The sequence below is a fragment of the Eleutherodactylus coqui genome, chromosome 13, assembly GCF_035609145.1.
Source record: "Eleutherodactylus coqui strain aEleCoq1 chromosome 13, aEleCoq1.hap1, whole genome shotgun sequence".
NCBI lineage: Eukaryota > Metazoa > Chordata > Amphibia > Anura > Eleutherodactylidae > Eleutherodactylus > Eleutherodactylus coqui.
This window is the reverse complement of record NC_089849.1, coordinates 41,063,966-41,086,379: the sequence shown is the minus strand read 5'-3', so window position 1 is coordinate 41,086,379 and position 22,414 is coordinate 41,063,966. Positions and strand designations below refer to the sequence as shown.

Below are 22,414 nucleotides of genomic sequence, written 5' to 3'. Positions count from 1 at the left end.
AAGGTAAATTTAAAGTTACCTCTGAGAGGTCAGTACTTCCCAACAACGCTTCCATATATACCGGTATATAGAAATGGTTGCTCTTTAAGGCCATATGGATGAGGGTGCAACCAGCCCGGGCGGCCACTAACTGCATTGACTCCTTTAGAGCATCTCACTAAATCTAAACATATCTGCAGACATCCTCTATACAAATATACAGTGATGTGTAAACAGCAGCGATCGCCAACAAGAGCCACATGCACAATGTCACAACATACATACAAACAAGCCAGGCTTTTCCCCCTCTGCATACATTTAACACGCCTGTGGATTGCGTCATACCAACATTAACCAGACTTCAGATCCCCCCTGGCTAATCTCCATTGGAAAAGAAAGAAACCGCAGATCAATTTAACCCCAGGGAAACTGTTGTGGGACATGGAGTTTGGATGGGAGACGATCTACAGACACTGAACTGAAGCTGGATGTCAGAATGCAGTTCATTATTATTAAGCTTTCAGTGCCAGGATATTACTCAGCTTTTTGCAAACAGTTGATATTAGTCCCCTGATTAAAGGACCCTCCGGTTTGGGGATAAAATTCTGTCCCGGGACCGGAGGGCGAGTTGGGTAAATTACCAGCAGTTGTTCTTCTCTGATCTGCTGTTCCGGCCGTCCCAGAGGACTACGCCAACCACCTAATGCACATTGTACTGCTCTCCAATTAGCCAGAGCTGCTCATGTGATCAGGGCTGGCCAATCAAATAGCAGGTATAGTACACATATAAGTCTTACATTACCAATGCATTCTAGGGATTAGGTAGTCAAATGATCTCTCTCTCACTCTCCCCCCCCCCCGCATTTGCTCGGACGAGTATGCAGTTACTCGAGAAGAGCGGAGTATCTGCCTTTACCGAGCGTGCTCGCACATCTCTACTTATGTGCCTAATATATGTTTTCAAAATTTTGTGTTTGTAGCTTATGGCAACAGTGATCTCGGCACGCAGGAAAACACAATGGCGGAGTCTAAGGCGATATTCACAGCAAATGAGAGCAGAGGAGTGATAAAATTCTTGTTTCTGCAAGGAAAGTCCGCGAAGGACATTCATGGTGATATGTGGCAGACATTGGGGGATCAATGCCCTTCATAGTCTACAGTTAAGAACTGGGTTGCTAAATTTAAAACAGGCCACTTCAGCACCAATGATGAGGAACCTCCTGGACGACCGAGAGAGGTTCTTGTTCCGTAGATCGTCGATGCTGTGCACAACCTCATACTGGAGAATCGGCCAATGTCAGCCAAAGGAATAGCGGCCATCATGGGGATTTCTGGTGAACGTGTTTGTGTCATTATCCATGAACATTTGAACATGAAGAAGCTATCGGCAAAGTGGGTCCCCAAATGTTTGACAACAGATCAAAAAGCATGTGAGTGAGAACTTCCCGCTCCATTTGTCAGCGTTTCCGGACTGATAAGAACTTCCTGGATCGGCTGGTCACTATGGATGAGACCTGGATTTATTTGTATGACCTTGAAACCAAGGAGCAGTCAGAAGAGTGGAGGCACAGTGGATCTCCTCACCCAAAGAAGTTCAGCCACTAAGGTGATGGCGTCTGTGTTCTGGGATAAGGAGGGCGTGCTGCTAGTGGACTACCTTCAAAATGGTTCCACCATCAATGCAAGGTATTACATTGAACTTTTGGACCAATTGAAGGCAGCTCTGAAGGCCAAAAGGTGCGGCAAGCTGTCCAAAGGAATCTTGTTCCTGCAAGACAACGCCTCCGCTCACACGGCACAAGCAACCACGGCAAAACTGGTGGAGCTAGGCTTCCAGCTGGTTGACCACCCACCTTATTCACCAGATCTAGCTGCCTCCGACTATCATCTGTTTCCAAACCTGAAGAAACACCTTAAGGGCACCAAATTCCACACCATGTCTGATGCCATGGCTGCGACGGATGACTGGTTTGAGGCACAACCGAAATCCTTCTTTTTGCAAGGCTTACAGAACTTGGAATCCCGATGTAAGAAGTGTGCTGGCATCAGTGGAGAGTATGTGGAAGAAACGTAAAGTTTCATCTTCCTATCTCGTTTCTTTCTGGGTAAAGCCAAAGACTTATCAGCAGCCCCTCGTATAAACTCAGGTTTTATTTTCCAAAATCCCCTCCCCTTCAGTTTCTGAGACCAGAAGTAGTTTTTGACACTTATCATAGTTAGCCATATTAGCTTCTTGTGATGCTTCTGCTTTACTTGTCATTAAGTCACCCAAAGGGTCCCTCCACACCCGTCCAGGTTTTGCTGGATTGCTACCCATTAAAGGGATATCCAAGACTTAAATACTGATGACACTACTTATTAGGATAGGTCATCACTATTAGATCTGTTAGGGTCCGATTCACAGCACCCCTGCAGATCAGTTATTTGAAGGGGCTTTGGTATTTCTTTCCTAGCCTCCAACATCACGTTCATCGGTCTTTCTTCCGCTCAGCCCTATTCAAGTGGATGGGACTGTGCTGTAATACTAGGTATAGCCGCTACAAAATGTATAGTACCCAGCTTCATAAACAATGAAGAGGACGCAGCGCTAGCCTGAGGACCATGGCCCCATCATACAACTGGCTGGCGGGGGTGCTGAGAGTCAGATCTGATTTGGACGACCTACCCCAACGATAAGTCAAATATTAAAGTCCCAGAAAATCCCTTTAATATACTCCATTTGGATCACTGAGCAGAGACATGCCTCATTAATTAGGAAATGTCTGTTGTTCAGAGTTGAAGTAAGTTTTTTTTCTGCATCTTAGCCAGATATGCCAATACTTGTCTTGGAAGCAAATAAAGAAGGACGAATGTCTCTTCAGTGCAGTTATGTGAGTGCTGCAGTCTCAATGGCTGTTGGAATCCGCAGCATTCCTTACATCAGTTAGAGTCCAGCCTATGATATACCTCTTGTATTAACCCCTTTAGGACACGGACTATTTCGGACTAAGGGACGTGATGATTTTCATCTCCACTTTCCAAAAGCCATAACTTTATTTTCCCGTCGACATGACCATGTGCGGGCTTCCTTTCTGTATGGCGAGCTCTGCGAGGGCTTGTTTTTTGCATGAGGAGTTATAGTTTTTAGTGGTATCATTTTGGGGTACACATGGCTTTTTTGATCACTTTTATTGCCTTGTTTGGAGAGGTAAAATAAACAAAACACAAAAAAAGTATCCCCCCCCCCCTTATATAACATTTCTATATGCTTGTCAGTCGACAGCAAGTACTATACAGAGCGATTCAAAAAGAATGGCGCAAAAGTAAATCTGATCTCTTCTTGCATGAGTTGACATCCAAAAGCCAGAATGATATGAAATGATAGAAGAACTCTTCAAGATTTTAATGCATCTCATGAAGTTCAATGTGGGCGCCACTGGTGACTCTAGACGGCCCAAGACAACGCCTCTCCGCTGCAGTGGAATTGCTAACAGAGTATGTACCAGGACACGCCGGGGCAGAACTGGCCGACAACATGACATCTGCTGCTTCACCAACGGTGTCCACAGCCAACATCTGTAAGGTGCGTTACAAACCTGAAGAGATCCTCTATCTATTCTTGTCTTTCTGGCTGTTGGATGTCACTCCATGTATGAAGAAATGAGCCTGACTTCTGCACTATTCTTTTTGAATCCCCCTGCATATAAGCCTAGCAGATCTATAACTCTGGGACGTTCTTTGGTTATCATGACTACTATACAGACTTTGGAAATCACACATACAAGATATTCACTGTTTTCAAAATACAAGAGGAAAAATGTATTAAGTCGTCACCCCGAACCATACTATACATCCAGTACAATGATCACGGCAGACAAGGCCATACCTCCGGATTAGTGAGATGCAATCTTCGGCTTTGCTCCGCAGCTGAACACTGGGAAGGAGATTTATGCAGTCGACAAGTCGTTGCAATGATTGTTCCACGGATGCCCAGGAGGCTACGAGTCAAGACAACACGATAACAAGATATGACATATCTGCCAGCTAGAGAGTATGGCCCGGCGCAAGTACCCTGATCTAGAAGACATTACTGCTCTGATACGGAGATGAGTGACGGCGACTATTGGGCTTGAATAAAGATTACTTGGTCTTCAGAGGTCGAAGCTTTCCCATAAGTGCAAAGTAGAGATGAGCGAGCACCAAAATGCTTGGGTCCTCGTTAAAATTCGAGAGCTCTATTCGAGTAACGAACCCCATTGACTTCAATGGGAGACTCGAGCATTTTCGTGTGTCTCTCTCTCTCCCCCCAAGCCAGCCACAAACCCACAAACTAGCATTGATGTGCGCAGCTTCGCAGCGGGAAGGGACCAGAACTGGGGCAGGGTCGAACACGGCGTGATGCTCGCTCGAGTAGCGAGCGCCATCGAGTATGCTAATACTAGAACGAGTATCAAGCTCGCCAGAGTACGTTCGCTCAACTCTAGTGCAAGGGATTTCAAAATTACTAAGGAAACCTCTAAAACTCTTTTAAGGGCTATTCTAGCCTGCTGAAATGCTAGATTAGTTGGATTTTGACCACCATGACCCCCACTGATTGCCAGAACAGATGACTGCGGCTGGGGAAAGTCTGAATGCGTTCTGCTGCTCCACTCAAATCCTACAGCAACGACAAACATAGCTGTGCACTGCAACAGGGGAGCGAAGTCACCCATCCTGGAGACCGCGGGGTCTCAGCGGTCCCACCAACACCAGTATAGCATTTATCCATTCGGTAGGTGATATTCTACAGGACGGTATAGCCGTTTAAAGGAGTTCTCTACTTTTTATATTTCTTATATTAGCCCCTTGCTGTATCTGTAGGGAAACATGGAGGCAAGTGTTCAATTACCCTAGAGTGCCATTACAAGGGGAGTTAAAGGGTATGTGCCAGAACCAATATTTATATCTATCCATAGGTTGTGATAAATGTCTGATTGGTGAAGGTCTCACTGATGGGACCAGAGGTCTCTTGTTCCCCTCTCCTCTTCACTACAACCCTTGCACTGAGGAGGTTCTTTAATAGAGCGGCATCCGAATATGCACACTGCTGCTCCATTCATGTCAGTGGGACTGCCTGAGATAGCTGGGTGCTTCTTGGACCCCCATAAAGTGCTCTACACCCTCAGACGCCAAATAACGCTTAGGTATATACTTACCTGGTTCCTCAAGCTTGGCTATGTGGATGACAGCCCTGTTCTTGGTACTACTGAGGATGGCCTCGAGCCTCTTCAAACACATCGACAGGTTACTTTCTCCAGTCACGGGATCCAAAACTTCCTTCAACTTCTCCACATAGAAGGCCGAGCCTCGTAATAGCCAGTTTACAGCATTCATTAAGGCCCGGCATAGACTTAGACACTCTTCTGCTTTTCCATGACAGCTGCAACAGAAGACATCTATAAGACACAGGTACTGCAAGGTGTACCCGCAAGCAAGAGATCACAAGCATCTCAGATTCCCAGGCTCCTGAATGGAAAAGTGTCAGACCTGTAGGAAAATCTCTAAATGTCATAACTAGGTGGATAGACCAATCAGGAGTCAGGTGAAGCTGGGAGACGTCAGTGAAACCCGTCACCCCTTCCCACTGCAGCTCTTTTTTTTTGTTTTTTTCATTACCAACCCCACACTTAAAAAAAAAAAAAAAAAAGTTTCCTGCTGCCATTTTCAACCCCATAACTTTCTTATTTTTCCATCGGTGCAGCTTGTTTTTTGCGAGGTGACCTGTAGTTTTCATTGATAATATTTTGGGATACATACAATTTTTCGATCATTTTTTAAATCAATTTTTGTCTTGGCCTCTGGGTGACTAAAAAAGCGCAATTCAGGGATTGTTTATTTTAATGGTGTTTGTCATGTGGGATTAAAAATGTGATATTTTAATAAAATAGACTACAATGGGTGCAGCAATACCAATTTTTATTTATTTTATGTGATGATTTGGAAAAAAAGGGGGGGGGGGGTTAAAACTTATTTTTTCTAATAATTAAAAAAATAATTTTACTTATTCTTGCATGATTTTTTTTGTCACTATGGGGGACTTGAACTTGCAATTGTTTGATCACTTTTACAGTGTAGTATATACTAGTGGAGCATCGTTGGATTTCTGCTGCGGATTTGCAGTTTCAAAAGCCACAGATCCTCCCAAGGATTAGCTCCATTGTAATTCCATGGGGCGAACCCTCAACTTTTCCAAGTTATCTTGCAGCATAAGCGTCCCATATACAGGTAGAATGTTTAGCAATTACCGGCCAGTGAGACTATCCTGAAGAAGGTCTTAGGACTAAAACCTTCACCTGTTTGTGGACTGTATAATGCCTTGTGAAGAAAAGTCTTGCATCGTCCGATTTTGGAAAGAGCGCAGTTCTTTACGCAAACTTATTTTCGCAGAAGTTTCCCGATGCTTGTGAAGGGGTTTGCACCCCAGGCAGATTATGGGTGGGTTTGACATGGATTTTGGTATGGTATCGGTCACACCAAGTATGAATGGGACCTAATATTACCGACAGCTCATCTCCAGGGTCATCAGAAGTTACCTGAGATTATCACAGAACATGTCCATGATCTCCAGCAGAGACTGGATACAGAGCTCTCTAGAGAAGTCATCGAACTAGAGAGAAAATAAGGAGATAAGAAGTCATTATCACACGATAACAAGTCATTATCATCATATAGTATGTCTATTCCCCACTGGAAAGATGGAAAGAACTCCTCCTTTGGCTAGATGCACACTAGCCGTAAGTGCGATTTGCGTCCAAGTTCACATGCATTGGTATGTCCTCTATTCAGACCATGGGTTCGTGTGAAAAACATCCATAAGTATGGCCCAATAGGTTATAATGGGGCTGTGTGCTGAATAAAAGGACGACACAAACCCCCAAATTAGCTAATATGCACCAAGCCTTTCAACACACCTGTCACCCGTTATCACCCCCTGAACATTAAATATGCTTGGGCATGCAGTAATAATTCTTCCACTCCCATAAGGCTCCACTACTATGGAGATATGTTGCTTAGAAGTGTTGTCCCACGAAAAGAAGTCACCCCCTACCCACAGGAAAGGGGATACCTATCTGACTACTGGGACCCCCGTCGGCCATGATAACAGGGGTCTCCAAGGTCCCCAAATTAATGGAACCGTGTTTGAATATGCTTGCCGACACTCCATTTTTTTCAATGGGACTGTCAGAGATAATGGAGTGCCTGAACTTGGCTAACACTGGCAGATTCACTGAAATGAATGGAGTGGCAGTGCGCATACGTGACTATTGCTCCACTCGTTTGAGAACCTCCAGGACTCCCTTTCTCATGATCCATGGAGGTTTCAATAGTCAGATCCCTATCGATCAGATAGTTATTCTCTTACTTGTGGATGGGGGATAACTTATTTTGGTGGGACAACTCGGTTATAGGAATAAATCATATTCCGGAAGATTTCACTGGTTTGCTCCAAATCGGTTATATGAGAAGCTTCATGCATGAATATATGTATTTGAACTCAAGGGTATTCCCCTTGAGCCCCCATACCCTTCTGGTTTATTGTAAGGAAGTACAATACAGTTATACTGAATATGACGCACCAATTACATGCATACCCCTCCCAACAACTCATGATTGGCCTAGTATGTAACGACGCTGCTGATTAACATATGTTTACGCCCCAGGTGTATGGCGCTATGTGAACACGTAATTTACAGGAAACGCAACTAGAATAGACTATTAATATCTCTGCCTGGACTGAGGAATCCAAGACTTGAGATAAGAAGTAGCCCCCCTGCTTATGAGCGCTGGGCATCACAGGTCTTTCTCATGAGAAACACATCTCAGGACCTTTTAGAACCTGCGTAGGAGTGTATTTCAGGATAGCAGCATAGGAATGAACCAGTTAACCATTACACTGCTAGCTATTTTCTATGAAGGTGGATATACGAATATATACATACATATATTTGCATAGGCTGCTTTAAGAAACACAATGACATTATTATTACTACTACAACTCCTTTAAGAGTTTGGTAAAACAACTAGAGGAGTTGTAATGACGGCCAACCACCAACCAGTTAGCCCATACTGCCGAATGTCAGATCTGCCAGGTTATACAATCATTTGGGATGAAGAGAGGAGATATATCATTTAATAACTAGGTAGGATAGCAGTTCAAAAGTGTGGAAAAGCCGGTTGACAACCACTAGGGGCACTGTAGCGGTGGCCATTTCCTGTTGTCACTTATTGAGGACCATGAAGGAGAAGTGTAATTCAAAGACAGTGAGTTTTCTATAGCAATGCTCCTAACAGGGGCTGTCTTAGGATAGACATTGCTGCCATACCACTATAATATACTAACAATGTGTAAATATCAGGGGTCCGGCTACTGTGACCCCCAGAATGATTGATAGAATTCTGTCAGCTTTGCTTATTATACTCAGTGGCTGACCATGTGGTTGCCGGGAAAAATTAGATCGGAGCTGTCTGGAGAGAAGCGGCACAGGGCTTGGCTGGCGCTCCAATAATTGTTGGGGGTCCCTGTGGTCAGTTCCCTGCTGATTGGACTTTGGCAGTCAAGGGATAAACCACCAATATCTATCTCGAAACAACCCCTTTAATAAGAAATTTAATTAAAGGGGTTTTCCACCACTAAACTATTGATGGCCTATCCATAGGATATGTCATCAATTGTTGATAGATGGTGTGCGCAATTCAGGATCCCCACCGATCAATTGTCTGAAGAGATTACAGCGCTCAAGGAGCGCGACATCCTCTTCCCAGGTATGTGAAGAATAAGCCTAAGAATAACTCAGACCCACTCAAATAATGGGATTTAGCTGCAGTACCAGGTACAGCCACTACACAATGTACGGCGCTGTGTCTAGTATAGACTGAAGCGACAGCGGCTGGCACTTCAATCAGCTGATTGTCGAGAATCCAGAGCGGCGGTCCCCCACTGATCAACAATTCATGATCTATGTTGAGGATAGGTCATCAATAGTCAATTGAAAGAAAACCCCCTTAAATCAGGATTCTAATAGCAATCCATTTGTTGCAAAACTACAAGTCCCAGCATACCATACCAACCTTCTGCTATCAGAGCATGGTGAAACTTGTAGTTTCGCAACCACTAAGGATTCACAGGCAGCAGATCACATTTTTTTCCATTCCTTATGCTTCCTCCATACGGTCTAGTTAGCCGTCTCCATTTCCCATTCCAAAGCTAAACATAAGTTCGCTCTCATGTCATTTCTGCTCTGCCTTCCTGACCACAAAAATGTATATTTCCCTATATAACTTTTCATTATGGAAAACCCCACCTAACGTCTGCTCGCCGCTAGCCGCAGACCCTACGGGGTTAAATTCCTGGTACATACATCTCCCTCTCTGCGGACCAGATTTCTTCCGCTAATGTAAATATTTGCGTTTCTCAGCGAGAGACTTGATTTTTTTTCCGCTCTGGAGGCGAGGCGACTAGAGAGCGATATTATGTATATGTAAATGTATACAGAAGAGTCTAAACACGCAGTCCTCATTTGCCTCCGACCGGCCAAGGTTTCTTTGTACAAGCGAAAAACAGTCTCCTGTCTGTATGACAGATACCCCCGCTCAGACCGCGCACTTCATCTTCAATCCCGACTGGTTTACTTGAGATGGAAAAACTGAGACCCCAAACAGAAACCAGTAATGGAGTTATGGGATTTATTTAAGTTAAGCCGTTCTCAGACTAAATTTAGTGAATGCCCAAACTTTGGGCGGTGTGGAAGCCGCTCCGGACCCTCAGGAATGTCTCTGTCCACCAAGGAACGCCGTTACTCCGGATATGACTATCCCCCATGTATATCTCCTCCATAGAATGCGGAGAGGTTGTGTAATTACACCATGTGCTTCCAGCAATGGGTGTCAAGAATTCACACTATGGAGCCTCTTGGGCTTCCAAACTTATACCCAATATCCTCAGGTGGATCTGATGCGCGGAAGATCCGCAAATCAAGCCGCCCATAGGTATACATGGGTGTCCGCAAGTGGAAGGTGGTGGTGGTGTGAAATCGCAGCATGCTCTATTTCACTGTGGATCGCATACAGACGGCTTCCATTGAAGTCAATGGAAGACGTCCGATCCGTGGCCCGTCCACAACTGAATTGCAGATGGCTGTGGCTTCTGTGGGAAAGCAGGAGTTCAAACAAAAAAACCACTGCGCATGTGTGGCGGCTTCTGCTCACATCCAAGGGGAAAAAAAGAGAAGAACCGGACTTGGTGAAACTTGTAGTTTGGACTTTTTTTCCAGCATTTATGATAGAAACCATGGCAGAATGAAAGAATGCAAGTGTGAACACAACCTAAGGGGGCTTTACACAGGCCAATCGTTACCCAAGTAATTCCTCAAAAGTTATTTTGGGCAATTGTCGTCCCACGTAAACACACTGACCTGACAAGGGAAGTGAGCACGAACTGATCACTTGGTGGGGTCGCTGGGCTTTTAGCTCACCTTAAAAACAAGCGACCTTCATAACGTCCCGTTTAAACAAGCAGTCATTCATCTAAGAATGACTGCCTGTTCACTCTGAATGGAGGTAAGCGGCTAGAAAAGATCTTCGGCGCACTCCACCTCCATTTACTGAACAACCATAGCGCTCTTTTGAAAGCTGTCGGATTTAAGCAGGTGACAGTCATCCCATGTAAAGCCACCCTAAGGCTTCCAAAAAGTATTGTCGCTCCCTATTGATGAGATAGCGCTGATCTCTGCACTGGTTAAAAAGAAGGGTCCTGATAGAAGGCCTGCCCCCATTCGATGTAAATGGTAACTAAACTTTCGGAAGACTTCTAATGTGTCATGGTGATCCGTCAGAAGTTTTGTTCGGTGGTAGTTCAAGTACTAAGACCCCCAGCGATCACTAAAATGAAGGGCAAAAGATGCTCAGCCAAGCAACTTCGAGACCTCCGTGAAACAAGATACTGGCGGGACAGAAGTTCCTTCAACGCTTTCCCTTACAGGCAATTGTTTTGAGGTCGCTGCGCGTGAATAGGGTTGCGTTGGTAGCAGAGAAAGCTACCGAGCAAGCAAAACTTTGAAGAGGATAGACTACTAAACAAGGACTGTAGACCTTTCATTCTAAGAACTGACGGGCATCCATTTGGACGCCTGGGAAAAGAAGACGGAGCTGTCTGGAGAGAAGCGGCATCGGGCTTTGCTGGTGCTCTAATGATCGATCCTTGTGGTAGGATCTCTTCTGATTGAACTATGGTGGTCTAGTGATAAACTTGCGATCAGCTGTTCTTAAGTCCGTGTCAGTATGGACAGAGCCTAAAGCAGACAGCTCCATACGTATTGCAATGGCCCGGGGTTGGCAATGCAGGCACAGCAGCCATCGAATTCAATGCAAATCCATCCCAGGTCGTTGCAATCTGTATGGAGCTGTGAGCTTTCGGCTCGGACCACAGTGACAATGAGTTGGATAACAGCTGATCGCCGAGGAGCTGCAACTCAATCGATCTGATATTGAGGAGCTATCTGATGGACACCCTCAGATCTTCCATGAATCGACAGTATTGGTGGCTTATTTAATATTAGCCGAGTCCTACAGTCTTACAGGAATCATGCGTTTTCTACATGACCCCCAATAAAATCATGGACACTACATGAATCAAGCTGTATAGCATACCTTACTGATCGCTGTCAGGACTGTAGCGTACGACACCATCTAAAGAAAAGTCAGGCAAGTTTAGTGTAAAGCTTTTGTACTATAACATATCTATAAGAGGCATGTGCAACGTTCAGCTCCCTTTTACTGTACAATAGACATATATTACACAAGGTATACACATACATCGATCAACCACTGAACTGCACAAATAACAGCACTTGTCATGGGGTGGGATATATTAGGCAGCGGGTGATCAGTCAATTCTTGTAGTTGATGTACTGGAAGTGGGAAAAACAGACAAGTGCAAGTATCATATGACAAGGGCCAACTTGTGGCAACTAGTCAACTGGGTCATGGCATCTCTAAAATGGCAGGTCTTCTGGGATGTTTCTAGTACGTAGTGGTTAGTATCGACTGAAGTGGTTCCAGAAAGGACAACCGGTGAACCGATGACAGAGTCATGAGTGCCCAAGGCTCATTGATGCATAGGAGTTACTGTAGGACAAAGTGCTCAAAAAGTTACTAATGGCAGAAAGGTGTCAGATCACACAGGGCATCATAGCTTAATGCGTGCCGCAGACCGGTCAGAGTGGCCATGGTGACTCCTATCCACTGCCAAAACTGCCTACAATGGGCATGTGAGCATTACAGCTCAACCATTGTGGCCTGGTCTGATGAATGATGTTCTCCTTTACATCATGTGGACGGCTGGGGGTGTGCATCACTCACCTGGGGAAGAGATGGCATCAGGATGCCCTATGGGAAGACCAGGTGGCGGAGGAAGTATGATACTCTGGGCGATGTTCTGCTGAAAACCTTGTGTCCTGGCATCATGTGACATGTACCCCCCTACCTAATTATTGGACAGACCTAATACATCCCACCATGGCAGCGGTGTTCCCTATTGACAGTGTCCTTTATCAGCAGGATCATGCACCTGTGGCCACAATGCAAAAATTGCTCAGAAATGGTCTGAAGAACCTGACAAAGAGATCAAGGTGATGACTTGTCCTCCAAATTCCCCAGATCTCAGTCCGATCAAGCATCTGTGGAATGTGCTGAAAAAACGAGTCCGATCCATGGAGGCCTCCTCACAGCTTACAGGTTTGCTGCTAACGTCTTGGTGACAGATGCCGCAGGACACCTTCAGACGTCTTATGATGGGTAAGTGTTGAAGTACTGACTCCATATTTACTAAGAGTAATACAATTTATCTATTCATAAAACTGAGCAATGGATAGATAAGCGGTTTAATGTAATTACACATATACAACGGGACTCTGGTGGATTTTTGGCAGTTCTGTAAGAAACGAGCTGGAGATCTTTACATGCATTGATTGAATGAGATGGCAATTCTCTAATCCGACATTAAATCAGACATAAACAAAGGCTAGAAATGAACGTTCAGACGGAGCGTGCCGCCATTACTTCCTGAGGCCCAAGGAGACGACTGCAATTATCTGGAGGACACCAAATTGATCTGCTGCACTGGTATTTGGGCGCTGAGATTGGATTGAAGTGACATACCTGAGAGTTGATGGCGTACTTGAGATAGGAGAGGATGAGAGGGTTGGGCGCAGGTCCGATCATGGCTTGATCTAAAAGGGCTTCTGTAGGGAGGACAAAAAAAAAAAGCCAAACCACAAACAACTTAGCGATACCTTCTAAAAATATATAAATAAATAAAATATCTTGCAGATCCGTAAAATCGGAAGCATTTGTAATGCTTATAACAATCTGTTCCTCTTAATAAGGTATACACAGCTTGTAGACTCTACAGCAGGGACCAGTTAATAGACGGGGGTCCGGCTGCTGCTGGTGATCAGAACCTGTGTTCTGTTATCTCAGTTAGCCCCGTAACATTTGAATGGAGTAGTAGCAAACACATGTTTTACTACTGCACCATTCATACGCCTACTCACCATGGTCATGTGCTGCGGTGGACCTCAGACGCCCCCCCCCCCCCCATTCTAATAATCAGTAGGGATTTCAGTGAGCATATATTTTTCCTCTACCCTGTTGATACGCATGCCCTTTGTGGAAAAAACTCCTTTAACCCCCTGAATGCCATATGTTTATGTCCTGGCTGGGGGTCAATTAACACAACAGTACATAAACTTTCATCATGTGTATGGCATGGGCTCAGAAGCTGAGCCCACACCATCCACAGCGGGAGCCGACTGTGACTGACAGCTGGCCTACTGCTGCAACAGCAAGGATTGGTGAGAATACTGATCCCCAATGTTAACCCATTACATGCAGCGATCAATGTAGATCATGACATGTAAAGGGTTCACACATGTGTCAAGGGCTGCCATGGCCTTTGATCACTATTGTAAGCGATCATGCATTGCAATACAGAAGTCTTCCCTAACGGGACATAACAAAAAAAAAATACGAAAAAAGTGAAGGTAAAAAAATAGTAACAAAAAAAAACAAAAAAAACAAACCCTTCTTTGCACACTTTCACCCCTTAAAAAAAATTGCATCTATGACGACCCATGCATTAAATTGAACACACTAGTATACTGCATGGCAAAAACTGTAGATACAAAAGCTAATAAACGGATCCAAAATGCTTATTTTCTTCATTTTGCCTTCCAAAAAAATGCAATAAAAGTGATCAAAAAAGCCATATGTACCCCAACATGGTACCAATCAAAACTATACCTCATCAGAGAAAAAATAAGCCCTCATTGAACTCTGTCCATGGAAAAAAATTATGGGACTTTGAATGCAGCGATGCAAAGAAAAAATTAATAATTTCACGCAAAAAAACACGACTTCACGAGGCCATGTGGGCGGGAAAAAGTGGTGGTTTTTGAAAAGTGTTCATGGAAATCCCAAAACCACCACATGCATGCAGACCACCACACCATTTATTGAGCGGACCCAGGGGTCCCGGGGTCCCAGCCGTCATACATTTATCCCCTACGCTGTGGGTAGGTCAGGTGGTAAATGTTTCTGGCAGGTTAACCCTTTCACTAACCTGCTAAGTTCAAGATGTCCCAAGTAACTCCCTTGGGGAAGAATCTCTTCATGTTGATAGCCCATTGGTAATCGCTCCATCGCTCCTTCCAGGCCTGCAGAATGGCCTGCTTCAAGTTCACCAACTTCATTTTACAATGCTGTCAAAAAGAAAGGACAAGATGATACGGACGCAGCGAGCAGCTCTTCTCTACCATTTACATAAATCAGGCCACCAGAACGCCTTATACTGGAAGCAGACATAGCGACTGGACGAGGACAAAGCGGCACAAGTATGTTCCAAGCAGTGGTAACCGCTTTGGTTGTCAGCCATCACTAACACTGGAATGAAGTGCTCAGTAAAGCGCAGATGTGAGTTAAAAAGTACTCAGCATCAGACGACCCTCTGTTGTAGTTCCTCGGGGGGATCCCACCTTACACAATACAATCTCTGCAAGTAATAAGGTTGATCATAAGTCTTGATCAGTGCGTAAAACGTTGCGCTGAGGCGCGTGCAAAATGAAAAGGGTCCGATTTTTCTTGCACAGACATGCCCTGCGATATTGACGGACAGGGATATTAATCTGCTTTCTCTGCCCGTGCTTCCACATTAGCGTTCTCCGGTACCAGCTGTGACCCCAGGATCCTGGTGTGCGTTCGCCTAGACGACCATCACTCGCAGGGTCATCTGACGCCATCCGCTGCTCAATACCAACTAACACTACCATTGCAGTGATCACCGGATCAAGGCAGCAGATAGGGGGAGAAGCTTTAAGCGCCAGACGGTGTTTGAGATTAGGTGACCCTGCGATTAATGGCTGTCCAAGTGCGTGCATACCAGGCTCCAGCAAGTGAAGAATAACGCCAGAGCGCGAGCGCCAGCAGGCTTCACCATAGCGCATGTGCGAGATTTCATCTAAGGAAAGAAATTAATACGCCCGTCTATCAAAAACGTAACGGCACGCATAGTTGCTGTGCAACGACAATCCCCATGCACTATTTTGCCGTGCATGTGCTCGGAATATGCGTCAAGATAGTGCATGTCACAGTTTTTTTTGTGTGCTGTGTGCGAGAGGCAGAATTGAAAGTAAGGTTAGTACTGCATATTAAACGCGCCAAAACTGCATACGTAAAACGAGGTAGCATACGCTCACGGGCGAGCTGTTATACAGCGCAGGAAAACTTCAGAAGATTGTAGCGGTACCGGGGTTACACATAATATTACATAGCGATATGGAAAACAGATGATCCACACTACAATGTGCAGAACCTGGACTGTATAGGGAAAACTTGGTGACAGGGTCCCTTTAAAGAGTGTAGAAAATGTCAACTAGCAACTTCTTGAAGGGGGTTTCCGGCACTAAGCTATTCTGAGGATGGGTCATCAATGGGGGTGGGGGTCCATGGCTTGTAATCCCCACCGATCAGCTGATTGAAGAGGCTGCAGCACTCCATGGAAACACATAGCACTGCATAGGAGCTGTATACACAAAACAGCAGGAGAGCTTTAATCAAGGCTAGTCACAACTAAGTGATCACTTCTATAAGATCTTCCTGTGATCAGCTGCATCATTAGTCCACATATGAGCAAGATGAAGCATTACTGATGGGACAGAGGACTCTATATGGAGAACGTCTCACAAGACACCTACGGTAACACAGCTGTAATCTCCATATTAAGTCATGACAGATAATAAGAAGTCCCCCTTCCCATCCATTAGAACATCCTCCTTACCTGCGATCACAGCACAATCACAACGCCAATATGCGACGGCTCCTTCCTAGGAAGCAGATTGGTTGAGTCGCAGAAAAGTGACGTCAAACCGCGCCGCGAAGCATCTCGGGAGGTGTAGTTTCTTGACTCAGAGAATCGGCGGGAAAAGGGTAGGTGTGAGGCGGTTACAGTTCTGAGGAGAAATATGGTTTCCTGAGGGAGGAACGAGGCGCCGCCGACGGAAGACGAGTTGTTTTATACGAGCTCAACTGCAAAATTCCTTGTTTTAATGTAATATGAGGGAGAAAGTGTGAAATATCCATCCTATCGTATATGGCCGCCAGTGACTATAGGCTTCTGCTAGGTTCTCTTATGAAGGTACATGGAGGCCACTTTCGCATGCATCAGGCTGCCTTCACACGGGTGGCAAAAGCGCGCACAAATATGAGCCCCGTTGTTTTGAATGGTGTTATACCTATGAGAAACTCTGTGATCTTCCCCCACTGTGGCTGACAGCCATGGCGGAGGAGGGCTATGTCCCTGAAGTGATGTGAGGCGGTTTTGACATAAAAACACCTTGGGGAATTCACATTAAAGGGGAGTGTGATATGGGGGAGGGGATTCATGGCCTCATATCGCGCTCCCCACCATGTGAATTCCCCACAGATACCAGGCATTTTCATGTAAAAAAAGCCAGAGGGAAGGGGTGAGGGGGTGAGCTGGGAAGGGAAGGAGAGAGGGGGCTAGCCGGGGAGGGAAGGTGTGAGGGGGCTAGCCGGGGAGGGAAGGTGTGAGGGGGCTAGCCGGGGAGGGAAGGTGTGAGGGGGCGAGCCGGGGAGGGAAGGTGTGAGGGGGCGAGCCGGGGAGGGAAGGTGTGAGGGGGCGAGCCGGGGAGGGAAGAAGAGAAGGGAGGGGACGAGCCGGGAAGGGAAGGAGAGAGGGGACGAGCCGGGAAGGGAAGGAGAGAGGGGACGGGAAGGGAAGGAGAGAGGGGGCGAGCCGGGAAGGGAAGGAGAGAGGGGACAGGGAGGGAAGGTGTGAGGGGGTGAGCCGGGAAGGAGAGAGGGGGCGAGCCCGGGGAGGGTAGGAGTGAGGGGGCGAGCCCGGGGAGTGAGGGGGCGAGCCCGGGGAGGGTAGGGGAGAGGGGGCGAGCCTGGGGAGGGAAGGGGTGAGGGGGCGAGCCCGGGGAGGGAAGGGGAGAGGGGGCGAGCCTGGGGAGGGAAGGGGAGAGGGGGCGAGCCCGGGGAGGGAAGGGGGCGAGCCTGGGGAGGGAAGGGGAGAGGGGGCGAGCCCGGGGAGGGAAGGGGGCGAGCCCGGGGAGGGAGGGGGTGAGCCCGGGGAGGGTAGGGGAGAGGGGGCGAGCCCGGGGAGGGAAGGGGTGAGGGGGCGAGCCCGGGGAGGGAAGGGGTGAGGGGGAGGGAAGGGGAGAGGGGGCGAGCCCGGGGAGGGTAGGGGAGAGGGGGCGAGCCCGGGGAGGGAAGGGGTGAGGGGGCGAGCCCGGGGAGGGAAGGGGTGAGGGGGAGGGAAGGGGAGAGGGGGCGAGCCCGGGGAGGGAAGGGGAGAGGGGGCGAGCCCGGGGAGGGAAGGGGAGAGGGGGCGAGCCCGGGGAGGGTAGGGGAGAGGGGGCGAGCCCGGGGAGGGAAGGGGTGAGGGGGCGAGCCCGGGGAGGGAAGGGGTGAGGGGGAGGGAAGGGGAGAGGGGGCGAGCCCGGGGAGGGAAGGGGAGAGGGGGCGAGCCCGGGGAGGGTAGGGGAGAGGGGGCGAGCCCGGGGAGGGTAGGGGAGAGGGGGCGAGCCCGGGGAGGGTAGGGGAGAGGGGGCGAGCCCGGGGAGGGTAGGGGAGAGGGGGCGAGCCCGGGGAGGGAAGGGGTGAGGGGGCGAGCCCGGGGAGAGGGGGCGAGCCCGGGGAGGGTAGGGGAGAGGGGGCGAGCCCGGGGAGGGTAGGGGTGAGGGGGCGAGCCCGGGGAGGGTAGGGGAGAGGGAGCGAGCCCGGGGAGGGTAGGGGAGAGGGAGCGAGCCCGGGGAGGGTAGGGGAGAGGGGGCGAGCCCGGGGAGGGTAGGGGAGAGGGGGCGAGCCCGGGGAGGGAAGGGGTGAGGGGGCGAGCCCGGGGAGAGTAGGGGAGCGAGCCCGGGGAGGGTAGGGGAGAGGGAGCGAGCCCGGGGAGGGTAGGGGAGAGGGAGCGAGCCCGGGGAGGGTAGGGGAGAGGGAGCGAGCCCGGGGAGGGTAGGGGAGAGGGAGCGAGCCCGGGGAGGGTAGGGGAGAGGGGGCGAGCCCGGGGAGGGTAGGGGAGAGGGGGCGAGCCCGGGGAGGGTAGGGGAGAGGGGGCGAGCCCGGGGAGGGTAGGGGTGAGGGGGTGAGCCCGGGAAGGGTAGGGGAGAGGGGGCGAGCCCGGGGAGGGTAGGGGAGAGGGGGCGAGCCCGGGGAGGGTAGGGGAGAGGGGGCGAGCCCGGGGAGGGGAGAGGGGGCGAGCCCGGGGAGGGGAGAGGGGGCGAGCCCGGGGAGGGGAGAGGGGGCGAGCCCGGGGAGGGTAGGGGAGAGGGGGCGAGCCCGGGAAGGGAAGGGGAGAGGGGGCGAGCCCGGGGAGGGAAGGAGAGTGGAGGTGAGCCGGCGAGGGAATGGCAGGCAACGACATTGCAACCTGGGTGTATATGCGCTGGGGCCCGTGCCGTCTGAACGGGTGCACAAACGTTAGATTTGTGCGCCCGTTCATGTGTTTTTACGACGCGGCGAGCGCATGTAAAAAGGCATACGCTTGTGGGAAGAGTCCTTATGCGTTGCACACAGTATGTTCTCTTTACCCTGTGGTTTAGTACAATTCCAGCGATGCCACATTTATATCGCTTTTTTCCCCTTATCTTGTACTACTTAAAAATGAAATAAAATTACATTACCTGCAAAATAAATCGCTTTCTGCGCCCATAACCTTTTAATTTTTCCTTTGATGAACCTGCGTTAGGGATTGTCTTTTGTGGGGTGACCGGGAGTTTCTATTGGTATTACTTTGGGGCGCATATGACTTTTTGATCGCAGATATAGCGATGCCAACATTTTAAAAAACTTTTTATTTTTCGATGCAACCGCTGGCAAAACGTTTTTGTTTTTTTTTACTTGTTAATTTCACTATTAATGAAAAAAAAAGTAATAAATCCTATTTTTACTTTATTCTGTCACATCACAAAAAATTGCTGTCAGTCCACCACTAGGACTGACATGCCGCCGTTTTTTTCATTTACTTTGATTTCAGTTTTTGTTTCTATGGCTCCAATGCAGGGTCCAACCTACTTAGAACCGTATATACCGGCGTATAAGGCGACGGGGCGTATAAGACGACCCCCCAACTTTCACCTTATACGCCGGTATACAGTGGAGAAAAAAAAAAAAATCATTACTCACCTCCCCCGGCGTCCTGTCGCGCTCCGGCAGGATGTCGCTCGCTCCTCGTCCCCGGCGCAGCATTGCTTTCTGAATGCGGGGCTTGAAATCCCCGCTTCCAGAAAGCTAGTACACACGCCGGCAGCCATGACATCATTGAATGGCTGTGATTGGCTAAAACACACGTGGCTTCAGCCAATCACACTATTCAATGACATCATTGAATGGCTGTGATTGGCTAAAACACACGTGGCTTCAGCCAATCACACTATTCAATGACATTGAATGGCTGTGATTGCTAACACGTGCGCCTTCAGCCAATCACAGCCATTCAATGCTGTCATGGCTGCCGGCGTGTGTACTAGCTTTCTGGAAGCGGGGATTTCAAGCCCCGCATTCAGAAAGCTATGCTGCGCCGGGGACGAGGAGCGAGCGACATCCTGCCGGAGCGCGACAGAACGCCGGGGGAGGTGAGTAATGAATTTTTTTTTTTTACACTTTTTTTTTTTTGTATTACCGGCGCATAAGACGACCCCCGACTTCAGACCCCATTTTTCGGGGTTCAAAAGTCGTCTTATACGCCGGTATATACGGTATATAGAATAGGTAGCTTTTATTGAAAAAACATCCGCATAATTATTGAGGACGCTAGGAAACCAGCCTAAAATCTTAGTCTACGGCAATGTTTGTTTTTGACCAGGGTGTATTGTTCTGGTCATATCTCGATTCAAAGGATAGATTTTGTTCTTAAGTTCACTTTATCCGTGTGTACTTTTTCACGGAACTAGATTCATCGGGGAATATCCTCTTTATCTATAAAATCAACCCGATTTGGATCTGGTTGCTATTTCCCGAACTAGGAGATCTAGCAGCGACCCTTCTGTGTCCAGTGGCTAGCCATCGTGGCCACTTTTGGATATTCTGAGGTCGAACCGTGAATCAGTTTTTCAGCCACTACCCAGCACATCACTGGTACTAACGGCGAAAAATATTTTCTTAGCCACTACCCAGTATAATCACTGGAAGTAACGTATCGGAACCCCTGAAGAACCCATTAAGTGGGGGAAACGCGTTGGGTTACGTTTTATGCTTATTTGTCAGATGTGCGCCGTTCTTTATATCTGAATGACACACGTCCAACAGATCTGGACTATTGGTTACGCCTAAACTGACCAACGATATGTATCAATTGAGTCTGACTCTCTTACCCAAGAGTTACGCTTTATGCGTTGCTGTCTAACGTGCGTCGTTTCTTATATCTGAATGACACACGTCCAACAGAACTGGAAGGGTTACGTTTCATGCTTATTTGTCAGATGTGCGCCGTTCTTTATATTTGAATGACACACGTTCAACAGATCTGGACTATTGGTCACGCTTAAACAGACCAACGATATGTATCAATTGAGTCTGACTCCCTTACCTAAGGGTTACGTTTTATGCGTTGCTGTCTAACGTGCGTCGTTTCTTATATCTGAATGACATACGTCCAACAGATCTGGACTTTTGGTCACGCCTAAATAGACCAATAATATGTATCAACTGAGTCTGATCCGTTGACTCAGCCAACTTGGTCTACTAGTACCTATATGAGTGGCACCTGTTTCCTAATTCATCACCTTGCATTTGACTCTATATATGTGTGTTTTGTCCTCCCTTTTTCTTTTATCTATTTATAATAAAAGTTATATTTTAATACCACTAACTTGAAGGTCCACGCAGTCAAGCTCCTATTCTGTCACATCACACGTAAGGTATGCTGCAGTAATTAAGTATTGCAGTATGTTGAACGTTTATTGCCATCCTAATGTCACAGGTTTCGTTTAAAACGTTCTTTTCACACAAAATGCAATTGATCGCCTATTCTCAGTGTGGAAAGACCCTTTAAGGCTGCATTCCCATGAACGTATATCGGCTCGGTTTTCACGCCGAGCCGATATACGTCGTCCTTATGTGCAGGGGGGGGGGGGATGGAAGAGCAAGGAGCAGGAACTGAGCTCCTGTCCCCTCTCTGCCTCCTGGGGAGAGGCGGAATGGGGGTGGGGCTAATTCATGGAATTTAGCCCCGCCCCATCCTGCCTCCTTTCATTGCAAATAGTGCAGAGGGGCGGAGAGGAGGCAGAGAGGGGGCGGGAGCTCAGTTCCTGCTCCTTGCTCTTCCATCCTTTCCCCCCTGCAGATGAGGACGACGTATATCGGCTCGGCGTAAAAACCAAGCTGATATACGTTCGTGGGAATGCAGCCTAATAGTTAGAAATCCATGGCAGGCCTGGGGGCCTTCACTAGATCCAAGGCTGTCATGGTAACTGAGCAACACCCTGTGATCTTGTCATGGGAGGGGTAAACTTTCGGGAGACGGCGGGTGCCCCTCCCTCTGTTAGGCCATTTAAATGTCGCTGCCAGTACTAACAGCACCATCTAAATGATATCACAAAACTTTAACTACTGATATCCAATCCTTAGGATAGGTTATCAATAGTTGATCGACGGGAGCCCACCACTCGGGATCTCCGCTGATCGTGTGGCCCTCAGCACTAATGTCGCCATCGCTGGCCTGAGCTGGAAGTGTAATAGCTGCCTTCACTCTTATTGAAATCAATGGAAGCGTTGCCTCATATTACACTTCTGGCTCTTCATTGCAGTCAGGACCGGACATCTGACTCTGACCACAAGGAGGATCTGGACATGTAGTAGATGGCTTCACTTCTATTGATTTCAATGAGGGGTAAGGCAGCTA

At 47.8% G+C, this 22,414-nt stretch overlaps 1 protein-coding gene across 1 annotated transcript in view; it reads right to left on the bottom strand.

The window, feature by feature from the left end:
• MED24 (mediator complex subunit 24) overlaps positions 1 to 16,386 on the bottom strand; it is a 69,290-nt gene extending 52,904 nt beyond the window's left edge. The window contains exons 1-7 of the mRNA XM_066587977.1: positions 16,328 to 16,386; positions 14,615 to 14,753; positions 13,153 to 13,235; positions 11,644 to 11,682; positions 6,531 to 6,604; positions 5,154 to 5,377; positions 3,845 to 3,956 (exon numbers count right to left, since the gene is read on the bottom strand). Of these exons, the coding sequence (XP_066444074.1) occupies positions 3,845 to 3,956; positions 5,154 to 5,377; positions 6,531 to 6,604; positions 11,644 to 11,682; positions 13,153 to 13,235; positions 14,615 to 14,744 (662 nt within the window). The 5' untranslated portion in view covers positions 14,745 to 14,753; positions 16,328 to 16,386. The remainder of the gene's footprint in view (positions 1 to 3,844; positions 3,957 to 5,153; positions 5,378 to 6,530; positions 6,605 to 11,643; positions 11,683 to 13,152; positions 13,236 to 14,614; positions 14,754 to 16,327) is intronic.
• Positions 16,387 to 22,414: the final 6,028 nt, after the last annotated feature.